The sequence below is a fragment of the Chrysochloris asiatica genome, unplaced genomic scaffold, assembly GCF_000296735.1.
Source record: "Chrysochloris asiatica unplaced genomic scaffold, ChrAsi1.0 scaffold00184, whole genome shotgun sequence".
In the NCBI taxonomy this organism is placed as follows: Eukaryota; Metazoa; Chordata; class Mammalia; order Afrosoricida; family Chrysochloridae; genus Chrysochloris; species Chrysochloris asiatica.
The window spans coordinates 6,204,736-6,229,096 of NW_006408702.1; the positions used below are offsets into that span (position 1 = coordinate 6,204,736).

General features: G+C 41.3%; 1 protein-coding gene across 2 annotated transcripts in view; it reads right to left on the bottom strand.

The window, feature by feature from the left end:
• HECW1 (HECT, C2 and WW domain containing E3 ubiquitin protein ligase 1) overlaps positions 1-24,361 on the bottom strand; it is a 542,004-nt gene that overhangs the window by 157,211 nt on the left and 360,432 nt on the right. The window contains exons 6-10 of one of the 2 annotated variants that reach the window (XM_006872148.1): positions 20,818-20,960; positions 14,365-14,465; positions 11,253-12,617; positions 5,952-6,053; positions 1,892-2,042 (exon numbers count right to left, since the gene is read on the bottom strand). In XM_006872148.1, coding sequence (XP_006872210.1) covers positions 1,892-2,042; positions 5,952-6,053; positions 11,253-12,617; positions 14,365-14,465; positions 20,818-20,960 — 1,862 coding nt within the window. The remainder of the gene's footprint in view (positions 1-1,891; positions 2,043-5,951; positions 6,054-11,252; positions 12,618-14,364; positions 14,466-20,817; positions 20,961-24,361) is intronic. The other variant, XM_006872147.1, reaches the window with a different exon arrangement.

A 24,361-nucleotide genomic window follows, 5' to 3' on the forward strand; every position in this document is an offset into this window, starting at 1 on the left:
CAAGTGGTCAGGTCCCCTCAAGGCAAACCCCCTTCCAAGACTAAAACTCAAGGTGAATATACAAGCAGGCATGTGGTCTTGCTGCTGACCACGTTGGTCACCGGTAAGGGGAACTGGGGGAAAGACAGCAATGAAGTTGTGAGCTAAGTCCGACCACATTCAATAGACTCCTGTAAACCTGGATTGAGACCTGGTTAGCCAGCAGTATGGTGAGACCTGGGGACTCCTGGGCCCAGAGGATCAGAGCAGAGTATGAAGCATCCAGCTGATATGAAGTGAGGGGACACAAGAACACTCATACTTGCAGATAGTACCCATTTGACTTGGTTTCAATGACTGGATGATCGGAACATGACTAGAGGAAGAAAGAACGGGAAAAAAAAGAGTCCACTGCAATTAGATGAACTTGACCTATGCTTATGGATGTGGTATGGCAAGAGTAAACAGATCTTTACAATGAGGATAATTCCCACCCCTCTGGTACACAGGTTCAACAAGGATAGGTAAAATGTAGACATTGGCTACCCAAAATTGAGGGGGGTGGGCGGGGAGCTACAAAGGCAAGGAGTGACTGGCTTACAAGCTTTCAATAGGGAACCTAGTTCCAGAGGGTACAGGGAAAGGTAGAATCTCCACTGAGTTGTTTCTAACCTGTCTGGATGGGGCTCATAAAAGGTGATGGGGATAACACTTCTGTGGTTCAATAGTGAATAATCGCTATCAGGACTGACTGTGAAGGTTGGAAATGTAAAAGTAGATGTTTTGCAACAAAAGGTGGGGAGTGGTTGACATTGCAGTCCAGGAGCGGGACCATGAAGTGAGAAGAGTGGAGTGCAGGACCCTACCCAGAGAAGCAGTGATGCCAGATTGGAGGCAGAGATGATGACATGGAGAGATGGAGCAGCTGGGGACTCTGGACTCAGGAAGGGAGAGGGGCTGTTTGCTGATGGCCGAGGTGTAGACTTGCAGGGTGTAGTCTTTGGTTGTTCGATGATGCATAGAGGGGATTGTAATCATTGCAATAAAATGAAGTATGAGAGGATGAATGTAAAGCTGGTATTCTCACATGTAAACTATCACATAATTCACAATAAAAACTTAAAAAAAACAACAAACAAACAAATGACATCTTAGTAAGTTTGATAGTAAGGGTGAACTTTTCCAACAAAACAGTTCTCAAAATATTTGTTAAACATTTCTTTTTCTAAGATAAAACATTACAAAAATTATTATTATTGAGCATATACCAATTCTGGGACTGGGACAGACAGTGATTTGTGATCCCGTTTCTTTCCAAGCAGCTTTTGGCATTCTTCAGAACCCTATCCGTGGCACAATTGAAACTATGGTCCTCGTGAAGGATCTCATGATGGATATGTGTCAGCCTTCCAGGAAGCTGTGACTCCATACAGACTTCTGCATATAATTTCTGGGGGTCCCGCAACACTATCATCATCAGTGAGTACCCTGGGGACCTGTAAGCCCTTAGTTATGAACTCCTGTTTTTAAGTTAGGTCATTAAGGACCGAGGACATCTCATTTTTAAGTAACATTTGTTGTTGTTGTTATTAAGTGCTGTTGAGTTGGTTCCGACTTAAAGTGATCCTGTATAGGGTTTCTGAGAAGCGACTGGGGGGCTTGAACCACTGAATTTCTAGTTAGCAGTCTAGTGCGTATCCTACAGTGCCACACCAGGACATTTAGCTTATCTCCTGTTAACAAAATCTTAACCTAGCATCCCAAGTACCTACAATGAATACATTTTTTAAGGAATTTAATTCTTCTCAGTCTCCTCATTCAATGTGAACAGGACACTATAGGGGGAAGTGTCTTTATTTTCATTCCCCATTGACTATGGTTTATAGGAGCCCATTGCATTCTGATCACCAACCGCCTGTTGAGTTGTTCCATCTGCTGGATGGACCCTGATCTCCGCATTCCATCGGGCGTGGCCGCTGCCGTTGGACGCTGCCAAGTAGTCGTGCGGTTCACATGGTCCACATAAAAGACCCGCCCATGGCTGTCAATTCGAGCTTCCCAGTCTAGTTTTGAATAACAAGGCAAGAACAAAAGACAAAAACAAAAAATGAAGTACAAACTAATGACCCATGTGCAGTAGACACCATTCCAGGTCTTCTGCAGGTAGAACTCACCTATTGTTTCCCTCGATACTGCAGGAGGGAAGAAGGGGTTTTGCTGTAGTCAGAACCATAGCTGAGGAGCTGATCCCTGAAAACTGCCCTTTGGTTAGCTGCTGAATGCCTTTAGACACCAGCCAAAGCACCTCCCAAAACTTCTGAGGGGAAATCTAGCAAAGAGTTTACTGAATTCTACTGGGCCGCTTTAAACCATACTTGTGAATCCTTGGATATGACCTACATTAGGATTGTTATGATTTCTAAAGAGAAAGTCTAATGTTTAATTTCTTCCTTTCTTAAAAAATGAACATCTTAACTGCCAATCTTGTTGGCTACTGGAATGACAGCTGGGAGATTGGACAAGTCCTTCAGCAGGAACAGCTGCTTAGGATACTGGCAAATCCTTTCTCTGCTCAATCTAAATGTGGTGGTGGCAGCAACGGTGGAGTTGGTTCTGACTCATAACGACCTGCATAGGGTTTCCAAGGCTATTAATCTTTACAGGAGCAGAAAGCCTCATCTTTCTCCTGCAGAACGGTTGGTAGTTTTGAAATACTGACCTTGAGGTTAGCAGCTTGACTCATAACCACTATACTATCAGAGAGGGGGACTAAGTGCTGTGGAGGGCATAACAGTGTTTGGAGCTAATGGATTTTAAAATACGGCTCTAAGATGCTCTTTGTCCAGCTTTGTTGTTGCGAAATGCAGTTCAGTCCATTTTTGATGCATAGTGACTCTATGTGACAGAGTAGAACTGCCTTTAGGGTTTTCAAGGTCGTCATCTTTGAGGGTCTTCTTCCCGCAGAGCCTCTGAGTAGGTTCCAACCACTGACCTTTCAGTTAGCAGGTGACACTTTAGCCATTGCTTCTCTAGGGCTCCTTACATGCACTTTAGATGACCTTTACTTAATAATCAGCAATGGTTTCCATGTCTCATGAGAGGGTGACTGGAAGATTTGACACTGAAGAAGTTTTTTGGTAAGCTGTGATTTTACAGTGATTGACAAAGAGCCATCCATCTGTCGCAGCCAAATATTTCTTGACCAAAAGAAACAATAAAACACATAGCGGTTGTTAACAAATATTCAACTTTTAAATACCTCTTTGTTGACAGTAATCATCCCAAACAGTAGAGGGAGCCTGAGATAAAGATAAGTTCCTTTACTTCCCAAATGAAAACTAAATAAATCAAAGCTGGAAGCATGATACGTGTGAGAGCTGCATTGTGTGCATGGAAGCATTTTCAAAACTGAGAGAGCTGGAAGGAATATGTATGTTTCTGAGCTTAAAACAAAAGAGGCAAGGTCTGCTCTCCAGAAAAGGTCAAAGCTTTTAAAGTCCATGTGTGAAAATAACAGCATCATGATGACGTGTAAGTTATGTTGAAAAATGCATTAGACTGAAAAAGCCAAGGCAAGAATGATGGTACAAGGAAGGAAGCTGCTCAAAGTGAAAAAAGCCATAGGTTTGGGGAGTTGGTCTGATATTTTTAAAAAATTCTGTGGAAAAAATGTTTATTCAGGTAATGACATAGCAACTCTCTTTCCTTTTTTTTTTTGAAGCCAAAAACCACAATGCATTTGGTATAGTTGTGGTTTTATGTGTAACTAGTAGAGACCCCTGCTTATGCATTTCATGCTTACCTGAGGAATTGCCAAATAATGCCCAGTAAAAATGAAAATATTAGAAAACATCACCTTTAACTTTGAAGACAATTTGAAAGAAAACTATATAAATATATCCTGGGGCTTGATTCAAAAGAACTATCAGATAATCCTGCTGTTAACAGTTGTAACTGTTAGCTCATCCATGAATGCATTTTTTAAAACACATTGTTAAAAAGAAACCACAGTTGTTGATGAGTCTATTCTAACTTACGGAGGTCCATGCAGACTGCCAGGTCTTTCTTCCTAGGCACTTCTGCATGTACTTAAACCTCCAATCTTTGTGTTCGTAGCTGAGTGCATTAACCATTTGTACCACCAGGGACTCCTAGGTAATCAAAATTTGATCTGAAAAAATGGACATTTCAAAGGTTCGCAAATTGATATTAATAAAAGTAATTGGACAATTATTTTTCTTGCCTCCAGCACACCTGTCATCCATCAAAGAATGAATGTTAATCTTTGGTGACCATCATGCTGTTCAACTGAACTGCATACACACCTATGCACTGGGTACTATGACAGGCCCCAAAGATGCAGACCTGAATAAGATGAGTCCCTGCCTGACAAGTTGCTGACAAGAAAGAAAGAATTCCTTCAAAAACAAAGCTTGACTGTCATAAATTTTTAGGGAAAAAACAAAACAACCAACAAAGGAAACTAGAGAGTGGAGCAACAATGCTGATAATTTCTCTCTACAAGTGGCAGTTTTTCTGAATGAAAAAGGATGTTGGTCAGATAAATTGGAAAAGGATATTGGTCAGCTAAAAAGGCTCTTATATAGTAGATTTCCTTTATACTGCAGGTATCTCATTAAATATCTAGAGTACATAATGGTAGATCATATAAATGAATAAATGTTCAGAAAGTGATAGCTTAATTAATCTGAGATTATGCTTTCTGAATCGCTGTGGAAAGAACTTACTTTCATATACTTTATAAACAAAAACAAAAATATCCAAATGGAACTCCAGGTCTCGACATTTCCTGATAGGACTGAAACTGTGAAGTCATGAGTTTGCCTGGGGGTTAAGCCTCAAAATAAATAAATAAGTAAAGGTGTTCCTTCATCTTAATTCATATATTAGAGATATTCATTATTTTTTCACTGACAGAGAAAAGAGTGATGCTCATTCAAAATATGTCTGACTATCAAGAACAGATGAATTAAGAAATATTCACTTCTCCTTTTGAAAATTGGAACTGCTTACTATAAGGACAGGAAAAAGAGTTCAGAGACACACTGGTTCCCTGCATCTAGAAAAGATTGCAGTTGTAAAACTTATCAACTGTAAACGGTTACCTTTGTTTAAACAAGAAGAGTAAATGAAAGCAGAGCTGTTTCTAGAAAATCCTAAATGCAAGTGATGCTAAGTGATTCTATAATATCTGGGCATCAGGTCCTCTTTATAAATTTATTATAATGAAGACATTAAAGCTAGAAGAAAAATTCGATTATTTAGTCCAAACCTAGTATTTACTAGAAGAGGAGGATTAAAGCTTGACTTTACAAATGAGAAACCCAAGTCCCTGAGATATTAAATGACTTTTCCAAGTTTAGATGACTAATTATTTATTACACACTACAATTATTGGGAGAAAATGATATGAATTATACTCCTAAAGATGACATTTTGCTTGGCAACCTCCAAGAAATACTAAAGAATTTTAGTGTGTTGCCTAGCAATTCAAGTGATAGTGAAAAAAAGAAAAAAGAAAAAGAAAAGGCAAGTTCATGAGTCCTGATGGACTGAAGTTATTATTCTATTATCTGGAGATACTGAAGCCACAACAGAGCCAATGGAGACCATTAGGATTAATCGATCTTAAGGTATAAAACCTTAACTATAAAATAGTAAAATTTAGGACGTGAGAGTCATATAAACAGTTAGCAAGGGTGAGTCAAGTCTTGCAAAGAAATGCTCTCCATTTCTGAAGTTGAAAGGCACTAAAGTCTCTGGGTTATTTCTTCAAGATAATGTATTGAAAACATTAGTCAAAAGACCATTTTTTCTAGTCGGCATCATACTGGGGTTTTTTGATAACAGTGGAGTTGGGGAAGAATTTGTATGTTATATACAAATTCGTACTGACCTGTTTAGACTCAATAGACAGAGTTAAGATATAGAGTTTAAAAACTAAATCTTACTTGGTGGAAGAGGCTCATCGATTGTTGGGTAGTGGTGGTGTTCAGGCCTCAAGGAAGGAAGCTGGCTTACAGGCTGGGAATTATGGAGTATAGGACATTCACCTAAGGACAAGATAGTCAAAACATTTAGGTTCATTCATTGCTGAGGCAACGTCATCAAAAAAGCATGACTATAAAACAGACTACTAAAAGAAACAACCCCCAAAGATTGGGTAATCTATTGTTTTGTGGTTGTTTGCTACATTCATAGTCACTCACAGAGACAGGATTATTTAAAAAATTTTAAATCCAAAGAAAAATGTAAACATTTCATGACTACCCAGACCAATATATAGGTCACACTCTGGTTTTGTAACCACCTGGACTTTCTTAATGGGAAGGTGACATCCAAAAGCAACATAAGAGGAAACCAGCAGAGCTTGACTTAGCCCAGGGAAGCAGCCAGACCTAATAGAGTGCAGTGCACCACGTATTTGCAAGGCCCTCTGATTCACTTGGCCTGTGCAAAATTACAATTCCTGATTTGGATAGGTTTCACTAGAGGGCTGCCAAGAGAGCTTCCAGATTTCTCTTTAATTTTTAATGAAACTCTCAGATGGTGCCTTTTCCAAGACGGAGTGAAAGAAAGGAGCCAGCGTGCCAAGAATGTCAAACTCCAGGGGCCAGGACCCAAGGTGATATGGGGTAGAGTGATTTCCCAGATTTTAAGGTGGAATCAGACAAGCCAGGGTGCCCTGGAAAAAGGAAAGGACAAGAGACGAAGGAAGTCGATAAAGGCAGAAAGACTGAGACAAGAAAACTGGAAACACAGAAGGGGAAAAGAAGGAGGAAGAAAAACAGACATGGGACATTTTAGAAATGAACAGTATATTCAGAGAATATATACGCCTCAAATTATTGTATTTTTTTAGTTGTTAGTTGCTGTGGACTTGGCTGTGACTCATGGCTAACTTATGTATAACAGAATGAAACATGATTGGTCTCGTAGCATCTCAGTTAAGACTTAAAATGAACTGAACAATGTTCTAAAATGGTGTTGCTATTACATGATGTTACCAGACCCTGGGAAGGAAACTCTGTGTGTAGGCTAGCCATCTGGATGGAGGGCACAGCCCCAGCTCTTTGGGCCACATAATCAGAGACAACTATTCGTCATCTTTGGAGCACTTGGAGGGTCCACGCTACTCAGACTGGTTTCCTCCTAGCCTCACTTGACTCTGATTTTCTTGCAACAATCCCTACTGATAATTGGACCTTTTCTCTTCCCATCCTTCCATGACTGATGGTAGATACACCCTGTACATTATCCTTTGTCTCAAAATGAAAGAAACTATGAAAAAAAAGTGGTTTCGATCTTTGAGGGATCTCAAATTCTGTAAGGTAGTAAGGATGACAATTTCTCAGGGTCAAACTCTAGAGCCACAGAACTGATCAAAAATAAAAATAAATTAATAAGGAAGGAAACTACATGGGCTTGATTTTAGCAGCTTAACTGCTAGCACTGACTAGCAAAGGGAATGTTTAATGTCAAACATTTATCATTATTTCTTGTGTAAACTTTTGTTTGCAAAAGAAACTCAAATCCCTGGAGTCCTCTGAGACCCTAAGGTCACACAGCTCATTGTGAACAAATTCCTGTCTCCAACATGGCTATCTGCTTAAGAGGAGAACACACTCATGTTTGTTTTTCTATGTGATCAGTGTCAGAAATTTAAACCACACAACAACAAAACATGGGATGCAGTTGTTATGTCACCAGCTGCTGCATTTTTAGATTAGTATTTCTTTCTTTCTTTTATTATGTTTTAGAGACCAAACTTATCTTTCTGTAATTGATTCAGCCAATCAGGTAAATTAATTACTCCTCCAAGCTAGTGGACACATAATACTGTCACTTGCCTGGGATTAATGTTGCTGACCCACCTGCTTGTGAAACCCAAGCCAATGCAATGCTGTGACTGACACATCTCAGCCAGGGGGACTGATGGAGCACGCTGGAGAGCAATTGATTATGCAAAGATGCCAACGCCTTGCCACAGACACAAAGCAAGTGTCCAGACTTGCTAGAACATTTGAGAAGGAAACTTATTCCTCAGGCTCAAAAGAAGGGAGGTTCTTTTAAATTCTGTTCTGTTTGGGAAAGAGCTAATACAGCGTGAGCACTCAGTAGATGAGAAGCAGTGGGTTTTATTCCTGCCATCTCACTGAATCCTTCCAACAACCCTTTCATGTAGGATCTACAGTTATACTCATTTTACAAATGAAGAAACAGGAGCACAGAGAAGTTAGGTCACTTGGCTAATCAAGGATAGGAAATGGTGCGACTGATCTCAAAATCACAACATCATTATCCTGCTCTTTTCCCCTCATCTGTAGAAGGTTTTTAGAAACTATTTTCATTTGTGCTTAAAAAAGGAGGGTTTTATAAAGGAAAGAGAGCAAACAATAGGTAAAAAAAAAAAAAAAAAAAGATGCACACTCCATAAATTGCAGCAGACATATTTCTATGTGAACACATGTACAGTGAGTCTACCTTAGCTAATCTAATGTAGTTTCTATAGCAAAAGAATTTCCAATCCAAGAAGTCACAATAAGGGGGCCATATTGGAGCCCTTGTATGGCGCTGTGGGTTAATGTGCTGGACTACAGAGTTGATTTGAACCACAAGGTTGGCTGTTCAAGCTCACCAGCTGTTCCTCAGAAACCCTGTACAGGGTCGCTATGGGTCAGAACCAGCTCAACAGCACTTCACAACAATAACACTGGTTCTTCCAGAAGAAAAGGCCACCCACATTAACGTGTATCAGACAGGTTATGTTGAAGCCTTGCCTTCTTTGAGCATATGCATTAGAAGACCTGTTGGAAAGTGAAGGATGAATTCACAACACGGTGCCCAGGAGCTCAGAAACTCACGACTGTGGCAGGTAGAACTAACTGTGAAATCCTATACTAAGAGATTCATGACCTTAATAAGTTCAACAGTCTGTTAAGAACTTTCTTATTTTCCATGGTAACTGCTAGAGCAAAGCATATAAGGATTTCTTCATCTTTTTTCTGAATCTAGCCTACAGAATTCAGGAATGTAGAAATTTGCTTAGAAACAGTACCCTGCAAAGACTCCTAAACGGTTGTTGTTATGCGCCATCCAGTCAGTTCCGGCCCATAGCAACCTTGTATAGATAGGGTTTCCAAGGAGTGGCTGGTGAAATAGAACCACTGAACTTGTGCCCTCAAATCCTTACCTGCTTCCCATTACTAGACTGTCAGCCACTCAAGGGCACAAATAGTGTCTTGTTTTATAAAACATGCTTTTATATAAATATATACTGAGTCTACATACAGTTGTCATATGTAGGTATTTACTCGCATGGCTGACAAAATATCACCCAGTCTAAACAGCAATTTGGCCTGTTGCCTGTTTTTGTGTACCCCTAACCTAAGAATGATTTTTACATTTTAAAGTGTAAAATGTAAAAATGATAAAACAAAAAAACATGAAATTAGGCAAGAACAGTTTGCATTTTTTACTTATTGTTTGCTTCTCTTTCCTCTTAAAAACCTCCTTTTTCAACCTCAAATGAAAATAGTTTTTAAAACCCTTCTACAGATCCAACCCATTTGTTAATCCCTTGGTCTAAAACATCCCTGTGAGTTCCTAAATACGCCCGTCTGTGTGTATATCACTGAATCTTCTCCTGTTGTAATTTTTTGTTTATGCCGGGGCAGCCCACAGGTGGGGATCCCTAGAGGACAGGCATCACATGGGTTTTTAGGTTTACAAGTACCATCATGCATTATCTGATGTTGATTTGCCTTCCCTAGTACAAAGAATCTAGTCTAGAACAAAGAAGGTACTCAAAGCATCCTTTCATAAAGGAATGTTTCATCCCAGTCTCACTCCTCCAGTGTTGTTTACTGTCCAACATTTATCATTATTTCTTGTGTAAACTTTTTAACACTGCTTTAATCTTTTCTCACGTGTTTCTCTTTCTCTACCAATTTCTTATGCTTCTCCTCACTACATACCTCATCACTCCTTACTAGCTTCTCTAAAATGTCAAATTTGTCACTGTTAAAATATTTTTTTTTAAGTTTTTTTTTTTTTTTTACGTTCACTTGAGTTCCCATTTAAAAAAAAAAAAAAATTAAAATGTAGGTGCCAGGCATTTTTTTGTTGTTGTTGTTAAATGCCGTTGAGTTGGTTCGTTTTCAAAGAGTGGCTGGTAGGTTTGAAATGACAACCTTGTGGTTAGCAATTCAGTGCCACACCAGGCCTCTATTTGTTTAGGTGTTGGGAATTCACACACACAGAAAGACACACTTCTGGCCCTTGATGAGCTTAAAATCTAAAGATAATACTATCACAGTTTGTTTGGATGCAAAATGATACAGTAGAACATCAACCAAGCAGAGAGTGTATTTTCTCCTTGGAAACAACTGAATTATTTCATTAAAATGACGTGGGTTTCCCATTTCCTCTTTCCCCCTTTTGTCACTGTTACTTGACTGTAAAATGGTTCCCAACTCTGGCTGAAAAAATAAAACTCTACTTAGAATGTGATACTGTAGGCCTGTGTAAGAAGGAAAGTCTTTGATTAACAAATAGAATACATTTTAAACTAGAGCTAGCACTTTTAGACTAGAATCCTGTTTGAAGCATAATGATTCAGGACATTCTTACCTTCCACTAGCAAAAAACAAAACAACACACAGAGTTGAATAGACCGAAATCATGGCAAATATACGTAGGCAGTATGTAGCCATATGTATACGGGTTAGTTAAATCCTGACAAAAAGGTAATAGTATTCTTCAACCGATGCTGACATTTATTGCTCATCTCCAATGTGTTGTGGAGAATCAGCAGTTCTGTTTAAACGTTATCTAAGAGATGCTGAGGATATATTATTATACCTGACTTTTGTCAACCAGTACTGGGCTGGACACTGAATTCTGTCAAGACCAGAGGGTAACGTGTGCACTAACCAGTTCTGGTGATTAGGTAAACAAATCTAAAGAAAGCACACACACAAATCCACACTCATATTCAACTATGTAATTCTTGGGGAACATATTGGGGTCTCCTTTCTTGGTGCCTGCCGTTTCCTCCAGGGACCTGGTCGGCTCCATGTTCAATATCTGTATCCAACTATACATATGTACACATGCACACACGTATGTACACAATTGGCATCCATTGCTCCAGCAGCCCTGATTCAGACTGGATCCCACCCTTTCGTGATGCTTTATTCACTGTGTCCCCCTGATGGCTCTGTTCTCTCTGCTCAGCTTTGAGGTCTAACCTTCTCTCCGATTGCTTGGCCCTGCCACGGGGGACTCCAGCCCATCCGCGGTTCTTGCCGCGCTCACACCAGGGCCAGCTAGCTCTTCTGGCCACTGCCCAGGGCCGTTGGTGGCCTCCGGGTCCAGCTCTGGGCTCTGTACCGAGTCCGGCACGGACTCGAACGCACTATTCTCTTCCTCCTCGTCATCCTGAGAGGAGAAGACCGTGCTCTCGGAGATCTTGGCGCTGTCCACGGAAGAGAAGCGGGTATGGCTGGCGAACCTGTTGCCACCGTTGTAGCAGGAGGGGCTATAGCAGGAAGCGCTGTAGCAGGAAGAGCTGTAGCAGGAGGGGCTGCAGCAAGAAGAGCTGTAACAGGAGGGGCTGCAGCAGGAAGCATCGCAGCCCTCACAGCTGTGCTCCCCACCCTGCCGGGGACTGGAGTCGCTCTCGCTCCCGGTACTGGGGTGCAGCTCGCCACCCAGCACTGGGCCATTGGCCATGCTGGGGAACGGGTCCCCGGTGTGGCCGTTTGGCGTCAGGCCTGGAGTCGCCCCCTCGCGTACCACCCCATCCTCCTCTAGGGGAGGCGGGTCTGCAACAACTGTATCCACCTCACTGAGCCCATCCTTCTCTGAGGAGTCCTTGAGGGTGGACTCCTCCTCAGCGCCCTCTTCCTCCTCTCCCACGTGGCCGCTCTGCGCAGAGGGCATGCGGTGCAGCAGGGTGTGGATTCGAATGTAGTGTGTCCGTGGGGTTTCGGGGTCACAGCAGGCGGACGCGATGACCGTCTCCAGCTCAGAGACTGGCAAGGAACAGGGTCTGCTTTTTCGTTTTACGGAAGCGGCCCGCAGCTGCAGGATGCCTTCTCCTTGCTCCAAGGTAGACATCTCCTCCTCCCCCTCCTGCTCCTGTCCCTCTTCTTCTTCCTCCTCCTTCCTCATTAGGCTCTCTGTTGGGATCTCCTCTGCCATGGGTTCCTCGGTGCTGCCTGAGGCTTCATCCTCCTCCAATAGCAATGGGGTTGGTGGCTCCTCACCCAGGTCCAATCCCTCCACCAGTTCTTCGGTACTCTGGGAGGGCTGGGGGTCCCCTTGCCCTGGAGCTAGAAGCTCCCCGTCCCCTTCAGGTGCCCCAGAGGTAGTGCCATCCTCTCCTGCCTCGGTGCCTGCTGCTTCCTCCAGGGACTTGGCCAGCTCCAGACTCTCGACCCCTGAACTTTCCACAGCAGTGTCCTCACTCAGTGGCTCTGGCTTCGTGTTCTCTGAGGGTCCTGGAGTGTCATTCAGCGGCTGTGGATGGCTTCTTTCCACCAGGTTGTTCATGAGGCTGTCCTGAACTTGGGCTGACTCAGGTTCAGTACTCAGGGATAGCTCTTCATCATCTGCTAGCAAGAAAAACAAAACAAAACATGTCATCTTTGTAAAAAAAAAAAAGGGTATGTGGTATTAATATAGGCTACTGGGCATAGCTAAGGGATTTCTACATTAAGATATTGGATGTAGGGGTTGATGAGGGCTTGCCATTGACCAGAGCTCTGCTGAAAAATTCTATAAAAGTTAGTTATCATTGTAATACAGAAAAATTTGCAGGATATAACCCAAAATTCTGTTTCAAGGGAATAATAATTATACTTTTTTGTTATAACATCCCAAACCTAGCAGCTACCCCAGTGCTTGGCACATAGTAGGTACTTGACAAATGTTTGCTGCATGGGCCAACTTCCAGAGATGAGGATGGGGCATTTATAAGTCCTTGATGATCCCTGGCAAGGCTGATGATATTTGCTCAGAGCATTTACTATGTCTCAGCCTTACAAGGGAGGGTAGGCCCAGTTTTTAGGCTATCTAGAGGGAAGAAAAGCGCTACGTAATGGATGGGATAATCTGTCATTAGAATGACTCAGGCTGTGAGTCTTCCAGCATTTGAAGTTTATTGTAATAGAAAAACCAAACAAGGTCTATATACCAAGAGTGCTGGTGTGGCATTGAAGGTAAGTACTGGACCACTAACCGAAAGGTTGGCAGTTCAAACCTACGAGTCACTCCTTGGAAACCTTTTTGTGCTATGAGTCTGAACTTTGCAACACTTCAACAACAACAACAACACACCAAGAGACCATTAAGAAATAGTCTACAACTTTTTAATTCTACTTCCTCCTGTTGCTCTATTGGATCCCTGCCAAATGGATGAACTTTCCCATCTTACATGTTGTTGTAATTCTCTAGTGGAAGAAAAATCATCTCTCTGAGGTGCTCTAAAATCATCCTTACTTTTACATGGCAGAAAGTCAATTTTATTCTCAAAATATAGGAAAAGAATGAATTTAGAAGGACAAACTTTTCAGGGTGTTTTCTTACAATCTGAGCTGCATATAGGGCATAGAAAAGTGCAGCTGGAGTTTAATGGGTTCTGATTTCGTAAAAGCTTCATTAACTTTAATAGCAACTCATAAATATGGCCTAGGAGGATCTACAATTCGCAGCATGAGCTACACTTAGCATGGGGATTATGACGAGGAGCCAAATTGGAAACACGAGGCATGTCATCATTCTTACTGGAAATATATTTGGGCTGAAAAACTAAGCAGTAGATAACTGTGGAGTTTTCTGTCCAAGTTGTCCTTTTTCATTTTCTCTCTGATATTGGATGAATCCATCACATAATTATAGTTCTTCCATAATATGCCATGTTCTCATCTACTGGTCACTGTATATATAATATTACGACTAAATAGGAAGAGAGATTTCTCGTTCGTTCATTCATTTTTGTATGCAATGATTAGACATATGCTAAACACCTCCTATGTGCCAGGTACTGTGCTAGATACTTAGGAGTAGAAAGATAAATCATACAGTGCTCCATACCCATAGTGGCCTCGTTGTCAACCCCCACTCCACTGTCTAACCCTCTACCTTTGGGTCATCAGAATGAAGAGGAGCCTCTCAATCAAGGGGACAGCAACCTGACTTCCAGAACAGACCACTGGCTTCTGGATCTCAAATGGAGAAGATAGGAAATCACAAAACCTAGGATATTTCTGGAGAGAACCATGGTTATTGTATTTTAGAGAAAGGAACCAAACTATACCACTAGCAGAGGACAAGACATGAAGTTCATGCTGAAAATACCTGGGTGGATGGAGGAAGTGATCTCAAATCGGAATTGCAGCTGTCCACTCACATGATCTGTTGGAAGTCTGCGACCAAGTGTGTAGCTGACCACCCTATCCCTAGAAGGAAATAAACACCATCACTGATCTGGTCACTACGTCTCCTGAAGACTATACAGTATGCTTTCTCTCTAGTAGGTGAGGCAGGAAGGCCCAGGGAAGACCTGCTCATGGGAAGTGATGATGTGCTCAAGTACATATGAGATGATCCAAAGGTGAACATGGAAAGTACATCTGATCAACAGCAAGGAAAACCTTATCAATCTTCTAAAACAGGAGTTGGTAAATTGGGGCCAAATTTGACCTACCACTTATTTTTGTACAACACTGAGCTTTAATATTTTCAATAATTGAAAGAAAAAAAACAGTAACAGAAGAGTACCATTTGTTTTTTTAACTGATATTTCTATGGGATTTGTGTGTGCGCGTGTTCGTTGGGTTAAGGTTTCCAGAGTAGACCAGTTTTCCATTCAACAATTCATGCACATTTTGTTTTATGTCATGAGTGTGTAATCCCCTCAACGGACCATCCTTTATCCCACATTCTCCCTGTGTTTCTTGTTCCCATTCTTTCTTCTTTCCTAGTTCTTAGGAACCTTGTTCTTGGATAAATATTGTCCTTTTTGTCTCAAATCATTGACCATTCTACGATGTGTATTCCTCGGTAGCGTTATTATTTTCCTTATAGTCCTCCCTATTGTTTGGCAGGTAAATGAGTCATGGAAATGGGTACTTTCCCAGACCTGAAAGGTAACTAAGGACCATAGTCTAGGGAGTTTCACAAATCTCTATCTGACCAGTATGGCTGCTCTTTTTTGCTATTTTGTGTTTTCTTTTTTCATTCCATTCTAACTAGGACAGAAAAGTAATTTCTGTGACATGTGGAAATTATATGAAATTTTAGTGCCCATATATAAAGTTTTATACAAGAAGGTGAGGCAGACCACTTCTGAATGGCTAGCCACTGAAAACCTTATGAGTAGTAGTGGAACATTGTCAGATATTGGGCCAGAAGATGAGCCCCTCTGGTTGGAAGGCCATCAAAATATGGATTGGGAAGAGCTGTCTCCTCAAAGTAGAGTTGACCTTAGTGACATGAATGGAGCAAAGCTTTCAAGACCTTCATTTGCTGATGTGGTGGACTCAAATGGAAAGAAAGAGCTACAAATATCCATTAACAACTGGGACATGGGATATACTAAGTGTGAATCTAGGAAATTTGGAAGTCATCATAAATGAAATGGAATGCATAAAGATCAATATCTTAGGCATTAGTGAGTTGAAATGGACAGGCATTAGCCATTTTGAATCAGACAATCATAACAGTTTATTATGCTGGGAATGATAAATTGAAGAGGAATGGTGTTACATCAAAAAGAGCATTTCAATATCTATCTTGAAGTATAATACTGTCTGTGGTAAGATAATATCCATACACCTGTACAGGGTCGCTATGTGTCGGAAGCGACTCCGCGGCACATAACAACAACAACAACAACAACAACATAAGAAAGACCAAGGAACTCTGGTAGCATAGTGGTTACGAATCGGGCTGTGAACTTCAGGGTCAGCAGTTCAAAACTACCAGCTGTTCCGTGGGAGAAAGATGAGATTTTCTGCTCCCGTAAAGATTTACAGCCTCAAAAATCCTGCACAGGGTCGCTATGAGTTGGAACTCACTCCACCCACATAATAACAACAACAACGTAAGGAAGATCAATTAACACAACTATAATTCAAATTTACACACCAACAACTAAAGCAAGTGATGATGATATTGAAGAAATCTACCACCTTCTTCAGTCTAAAATTGATTAAATATTCAGTCAAAATGCAGTGAAATTACTGATAACTGGAATGTGAAAGAAGGAAACAAATAAGAAGTATCCAGTAGGTGGAAAATATGGCATTAGTGATAGAAATGATGCTGGACATGATCTAGGAGATTGCATGATAGAATTTTGCAAAGACCAACAACTCATTCATTACAAATACCATCTTTCAGCACCATAAAAGGTAGTATACACATGGCGCTCACATGATTTAAACTGACTATATATATGGAAAGAGATGCCAGAGAAGCTCAATATCACAGTTAAAACAAAGCTGGGGCATTCTGTGGAACACAACAATTTGCTCATATGCAATTTCATAAGAGCCAAACCATGACCTTGAATAGATCTCACTTGAATTTAGAGACACTCTCAAGAAGAGCTTTGACACTAATGATTGAAGATCAGAAGAGTTGTGGGATGATATCAACAATGAAGAAAGCAAAAGATCATTTAAAAGGCAAAATAGAAAGACAAGACTAAAATAGATGTCAGAAGAGACTCTGAAACTTGTTCTTGAGCATCAGAAGCTAAAAATGGAAAGAAATGATGAAATAAAAGAGGTGAACAGAAATGTCAAGGGGTAGCTTGGGAAGACAAAGAATTATAATGAAATTTGCAAAGTCCTGGTGTTTGAAAGCCAAAATGCAAAAGTATGTTCAGCATTTCTCAAGCTGAAAGAACTGAAGAAAAATTTCAACCATTAACTTGAAATATTGAAGGATTCTGAAGGCAAATATTCTATGGGCATCCTGCTATGGCACTGTAGGATAAGTACTGGATGGCCAATTGAAAGGTTGAAGGTTCAAACCCACCTCCACTCCTTGGAAACACTATACAGGATCGCTATGAGTCAGAACCAACTCAACTGTACCTAACAACAACATGGACAAAAATAAATGATGCACGAAGCATCAAGAGAAGATGGATGGAATATACAAAGTATCTGTGTAAAAATGAAATGTTGATATGCACCCATTTCAAGAGGTAGCATATTATCAAGAACCAAAGGTACTGAAGGAAGAAGTCCAAGTTTAACTAAAGACACTGGTGTAAAATAAGGTTCCAGGAATTTGTGGAATACAAATCAAAATGTTTCAATAAACTGATGGAGGCATTCACTCACAAATCACTCACCTATGTCAAGAAAACTGTGCCCATTCCAAAGAAAGGTGACCCAATCAAATGCAAAATTAATCAAACAATATCATTAATATCACTTATAAGTAAAAGTACAATTTCATTAAAGATCATTCAAAAACAGTTACAGCGGTTGCAGTACATTGAGAAGTAGCTGCCAGAAATTAAAGCTGGTGTTAGAAGAGGACATGGGACTAGGGATATCATTACTGATGTAAGATTGAAGTCGGCTGAAAGCAGAGAATTCTAGAAAGATGTTTACTTGTGCATTATTGATCATACAAAGTCATTTGACTGTGTGGATTATAACAAGCTATGGAAAACATTGTGAAGAGTGGAAATTCCAGAACACCTAAATGCGCTCATGAGAAACCTTTACATAGACCATATGGTAGTTCTTTGAACAGAACAAAGGGATAGTGGATGGTTTAAAATCAGGGAAGGTGGGCATCAGGATTGTATCCTTTCTTCAAATTTATTTAATCTGTATACTGAGAAAATAACCCAAGAAACTGGATTACATGGAGACCATGTAATCAGGATTGGAGGAAGACTCATTAACAACTTGCAATATGCAGATGACACAACCTTGCTTGCTGGAAGTGAAGAGAACTTAAGATACTTGCTGATAAAGATCAAAGGCTATAGCTTTCAGTATGGATTGCACCTCACTGAAAAGTAACAAAATCCTTACCACTGGACCAATAAATAACCATGATAAACAGAGAAAAGATGGACGTTGTGAAAGTATTCATTTTGCTTGGATCCACAATCAACACTTATGGAAGGAGCAGTCAAGAAATGGAATGCTGTAGTGTATTAGGAAAATCTGCTGCAAAATACCTCTTTGAAGTGTTAAAGAGCAAAGATGTCAGCTGAGTGCTAAGGTGCACCCAAGCCATGGGATTATCAATTGCTTTACATGCAAGTGAAAGTTGGACAATAAAGAGTAAACACCACAGAACTATCTATTTATTTGAAATATGTATTTGAAACATGAATCGTACCGTGGACTGCCCGAATAACAAATCTGTCTTGGAAGAATTACAACCAGAACATTCTTCAGAAGCATGGATGACATGACATTGTCTCTCTTACTTTGGACATACTGTCCTGAGGGACCAGTCTTTTGATAAGGGTGCCATGCTTGGTAATGTGGAGGGTCAAGGAGAAAGAAGAAGACTCCTATCAAATAGATTTGACACAGGAGCAGCAACAACAGGCTCAAACCTAATAGCAACTGTGAGAATGGAACATGATTGAGCAGTGGTTTGTTATGCTGTGCATAGGGTCACTATGAGTTGGAACCGACTGGACAGTCCCGGGCATCCATAAGAGCAATATAAAGTTTTATTGGAAACACAACCATGTTGCCTGTTTTATGCATTATCTGTAGTTGCTTTCATGCTTTGAAAACAGAGGTGAGTAATTGTAGCAGTTGTAACCGAGACCATATGGCCTTTTATAAAAAAGTTTGCTGACATGAGTTCAAAAGCAAAAAAAAAGACCTGGATATCCTTGGTCTTCATTTTCTTTGCAGGCTGCCATATTTCAAAACTCTCCCTCAATAATAATGAACAGCACCAGCTATGCATGTGTCTTTTTGGTATACAATGACCAGGGGTGGGGTGGGCATCATGGTAACTAGAGATTCTGAACAGTACTGCAGAGAGGAGAGAGGACAGCAAGTTTCTTGAACGGGACTGAATGGCCTGTGGTTGCCATTTGACCCCAACTTCAGGACTGGAATCTCTACCCTGGGCTTGAGTATCATCCCCTCTGCTCAGTCAAAGCATAAAGAAATTATTTAAAGAGAAAACCATCCAGGAGGAATCAACCTGAATCTTTGCTGTTCTATATTCATTGACACTGTAGCTTCAGCAGAAGAAATTGGTTCCTGCTTTGTCCTGGTGTGGCACGGGAGGATAAGGCACTGGACTGCAAGGTTTGTTTGAACAGCAAGGTCAGCAATTCAGACACACCAGTCACTCCTTGAAAACCCTATACTTGGTTATTATGAGCTGAAACCAACTCAAGTGCACTTAACAGCAACTTTGACGTAAGTAGAAGAAGAGACTCATGGGATATTTAGGAATGAACAAATCCAGTGCACCCAACAGTAACAAAGACAGAATTCCAAAGTCAATTGGTACTCATGGTTTGTATTCAATCTACTTCTTCTTTTGGACTCTATGTCCAAAGGAATGAGTACATAGAATGAATATAGAAATACCTGAATTTTACATTCATTAAAAAGGTTAGGTTAAAAAACATTAAAAACAGAAATGTTGGTTGGAAGTGTTTTAATCTTTCTTTCTAGAAAACACTGGCATGATGAAATACACAACGTATGAGGGGGTTTCAAAAAGTACATGGAAAATGGAATTAAAGGATAACGGCATTTTCCCACCAAATTTTTGAACCTCCCCCCCCACCTCATGTATCCCCAAGATCCACTGAGTCAACATTTTTCATTGATAGGTCATGGTTTAGTGTTTGGATTTGCTCAGAACTCTATTGAATAAGCCACTATATGCAGTAGAAGTAGAATGAGCAACACTATCTTGTTTATTTAGAAAGAGTCTTATTCTGAAGTAGGTTTACTACAATTATAAGAAAGATATTTTGAACCCAAAACCTAATTGGAATCAGGGGAGGTCTGAAGACAATCAGACAGCAAGAAAACAAATTAGATTTACTATGCTTTGCTATTGTTTTCTGGGTTTTTCTCTCCTTGGTTACTGTTGATATGAAACATACAATGCATTATTTCTGTCTTTAAATAGTTTACATGCAGCTGCGAGGATAAGGTAGGACCCAGGGCAGCTGGTGATCTTTACAAGTCAATTCCGACTCATAACACCCCTGTTTGTTGCAGTTAGTGCCACGGAGTGTGTTTCTACTCATAGCAACCTTGAATAGGGTTTCTGAGGAACAGCTGGGGGCTTGGACAGTCAACCTGTGGTTCGCAGTCTAGTGTTGATCTTACAGGATCACACAATAAGTCCAACAGCCCTATTGTTGTTAAGTGCTGTCCAGTTGGTGCTGACTCATAACAACCCTGTATGGGTTTCCAAGAAGCTGCTGGTGAGTTTGAAGAGCCTCAAACTGACCTTGCGGTCCAGTGCTTTATCTCAGAGCGCCACACCAGGACTCCTAGGAGGACAGAGGAAAACTGCCCCTAGGATTTCCAATGCTGCAGTCTTTCTTGGAAGCAGACTGCCACTCCAATCTCTGCATGGTGGCTGGAGGGTTTGACCTTTCAACTTTTCACTTAGTTGCTGAGCACTTAACCACTGTACCACCCAGCTCCAAAGTGATATAATGACACTATTTTAGTTTGGATCTTCATAAGACTATATCATGGCAGCTTAAAGGCTTCCCTTGGGCCTGGCCTGCTGGCTGAAGACTCATGCAGCTGAGATCTGAGTCTGGTTTACCCTATGGCGTGTCTCTCCAGGAGTCTCTGAACCGGCATTGACAGCTTTCCCAAAAAGCGTTTGATGATGGGGCGGCTCTTGGCAAACTTGTCCTTCACCTCAATTTCCAGCACATCAGTGGGTAAGGAAACAAAGCTGAATTGCTGCAAAAAAAAGAAAGAAAGAAAAAAAATCACATTAATTAACTTGAGAGCGAGAGGTCTGGCTAGGTCTCAGCCCATCTGTCTGGGATGACATCATTATAAAACACCCCAGCTATAAAATATACCAAGGTCTAGAAATTCAATGCCCTCTGTAAATGAGATGACAGGAACAGTGGGGTGCTTTCTTAGTACTTAGATATAAGATTTTTCTCTGCGATTCAGAAAAAAAAAAAAAAAAACAACCCCGAAATCATTATATTAAATTGTGTCCCTCCAAAAATATGTTAGATTGATTAAGTCATGACTCCCAGAATTGTGTGGTTAGCCTACATTTTGTAATATGTTGGATATTCCAACCTCTACTATTGTTTATAGGAGTCCTGGTGTGGCTCTGTGGGTTAATGCGTCAGACTGCAAAGTTGTTTGAACTGCAAGGTCGGAGGTTCAAGCTCACCAGCTGATCCTCAGAAACCCTATGCAGGGTCTCTATGGGTTGGAATCGACTCGACGGCACTTAACAACAACAACTCTTGTTTATGGAGTCCTGGTGTGGCATTGTGAGTTAATGCATCAGACTACAAAGCCATTTGAACTGCAAGGTCGGTGGTTCAAGTTCATCAGTTGCTCCTCTGAAACCCTACATAGGGTCGCTATGGGTCAGAACTGACTCCATGGCCCTTAACAACATTCTTGTTTATAGAGGCAGGGTTAGGTTTAACAGGACTGGGATAGGATGCATTCCTCTACCTAAGTTACTGCCTTAACCAGGTCACAGCCCTTATCTGATATAAAGGATACTCCCCTGAGGGGTGATCTTCATCATCTTTTATTTTACAAACAATAAAAAGGAGAGAGAAGCAAGCAGAGAGGAGAGACCTACTGTCACCAAAAAAGAAGAGCCAGGAGTGAAAAGCATCCTTTGGACACAGAATCCCTGTGCTGAGAACCTCCTAGACTCAGGGGCAGACTGATGTCAGGACGCATGGAGATCTCCAAGGAACACAAAGAGACTGAAAGGAGACAAGTGCCTTCCCCAAGAACTGACAGAAAGACAAAGTCTTCCCTTAGAGCAGACACCATGAGTTTGGACACTAAACTGTAAGAGGATACATTTATTTGCTAAAACCATCCACCTGTGGTGGTTTTGCTCAAGCAGAACTAGAACACTAAATAGAATTGATGACACCCAGACCTTCAGCTAAACTTGTCTAAATGAATATATTTTTAAAAAGACAAGCACAAACTCACTTATAATTAAAGAAACATACTCTAAACCAACAACTCAGTACCTTGTCCATTATTATCAAAATGGCAGAGATTTAAAACAATTTGGTAATTACCCCTCCATCTGCTAGGAGGCTCTCACACTGTATTGGTGGCAGCATCGGATCATCTAATACACAGGGTAAGCATAGGCTTATTTATTAATCTGTAGTGAACAATTTCATAATTTTTCACCACATCAAAGATTTTGCCTCAAGGCATGGCTGGTAGTTGTCTCTCTTCCAACCCTCCCTGGCAACAGAATCAAAGTCTTCTTTCAAATTGACAGACTCCCCAACCCCCACATCTTTGACTCATGAGCAATGGTTCATTACAGAAAAGTGAATAAGTACAAGCAAGTCTATGTTTACCTTGCTTATTGATATCCATTCTTGATTGGTGGACTGTAGATTGAAAAGAAATTTGATACTACATTCCTTGGAAACCTTTTACAGGGTTGCTGTGAGTCGCAACTGACTAGATAGCGCTTAACAGCAATAATACTCATTTAAACTGCATACTCGTCAACTCAGGATTCAACTTCTAAAAATTTCCCCTCGGAATTAAACTGTTGTTAAGAGACACTGAATTGGTTCCAACTCACAGCAACCCTGAATAGGGTTCCCAAGGCTGTAAATCTTTACAGTAGCAGAAAGCCTCATCTTTCTCCCGTGGAACAGCTGGTGGTTTCAAATTGCTGACTTTGCGGTTCGCAGCCCGATTTGTAACCACTATGCTACCAGAGCTTCTTAGGGAACTAGTTAGTGATCCAGTAAATCTATGAAACAGAACTCTGCTGTCATTAAAAATAAACAGGCAAATTGGCATGTACTAGCATGAAAAGGTGCCTAAGAACTAAGTAAAAAGACAAATCATAAAGTAATCAAGAGTGGATTCGTAGAACAAAAGATACGTCTGGAATGGAGGACCTACAGGGAAAAATACAATACAATAGAGACAGATGGACTGTTACTACGGTAACAAATGGGTCACTTCCCAACAGGTCGCTTTCCTAGGAGACATTGGGGCAGTTGGTCAGGTCCTACCAATGTAGGCCCCCTCCCGAAACTGAGACTCGGTGGAAATGCACGCTCGGATTGGTAAACACACACATCACCGTTGGGAAGAAGTGGGGTAAAGGCAGTAATGAGGCGGATAACTAAGCCACACAATATTCAGAGGGCTTCTGTGGACCTGGTTGGGGACCTGATTGGCAAGCAGTGCGAAGAGACCCGAGGACTCCAGGGCCCAGAGTCAGTGACGTGGCCACAGAGGACTCAATTGGAGAATGGAGCTGCCGGCTGATGGGAAGAGATGGCATGTGCACAAGAACACCCACACTTGCAGATGACACCCACGTGACCAGGTCCAGATGACTGGATGATCAGAGCTCAACCAGGAGAAGAAAGAAGGTGTGTGTGTGGGGGGGGGAGGGGGTGTTTAAAAAAAAAAGAGATGATTGAGCTGATTCAATCTGATGAACTTGACCTATGCATACGAATGCAGTGACTCAAAAGAGGCGACAAATCCTTACAGCAGGAAACATTGCCACCCCCTCCACACATAGAGTGGACAGAGATGGGCAACTTGGACATTGGATACCCAAATGGGGAAGGAGGGACTACAAAGGCAAGAAGTAACTGGCTTACAAACTTGCAAGAGGGAACCTAGAGCTAGAGGGCATGGAGGAATGCAGAATCACCAGTGAGTACTATCCAATTTGTCTAGGTGGAGCTGATGAAATGAAATACAGATGGGTTACGTGCGATACTATAGTGAATAATGGTTGTCAGGATGGATTGTGAGTGTTGGAAATGCAAAGGTGGACATTTTGTGGCAAGGAAGGGAGGGACTGTTTCTCCAGTCTAGGAGCGGAGGTCTCTGGGACCACCAACGGAGAAGAGCGGAGAGCAGGACCCTACCCAGAGAAGTAGGGATGCCTGAGATGGAGACAAGGACAATGACATGGAGGGATGGAGCGGCTGGGGACTTTGGATACAGAGAGGGACAGGAACTGAGGGCCGAAGACTGAGGGTGGGGTTGGGGGGGAGGGGGAAGTGCAGAGGACGGGCTTCCAGGATATGCCCTTTGGTCGGGAGATGATGCATGGAGGGGATTGGAACCATGGCAATGTAATG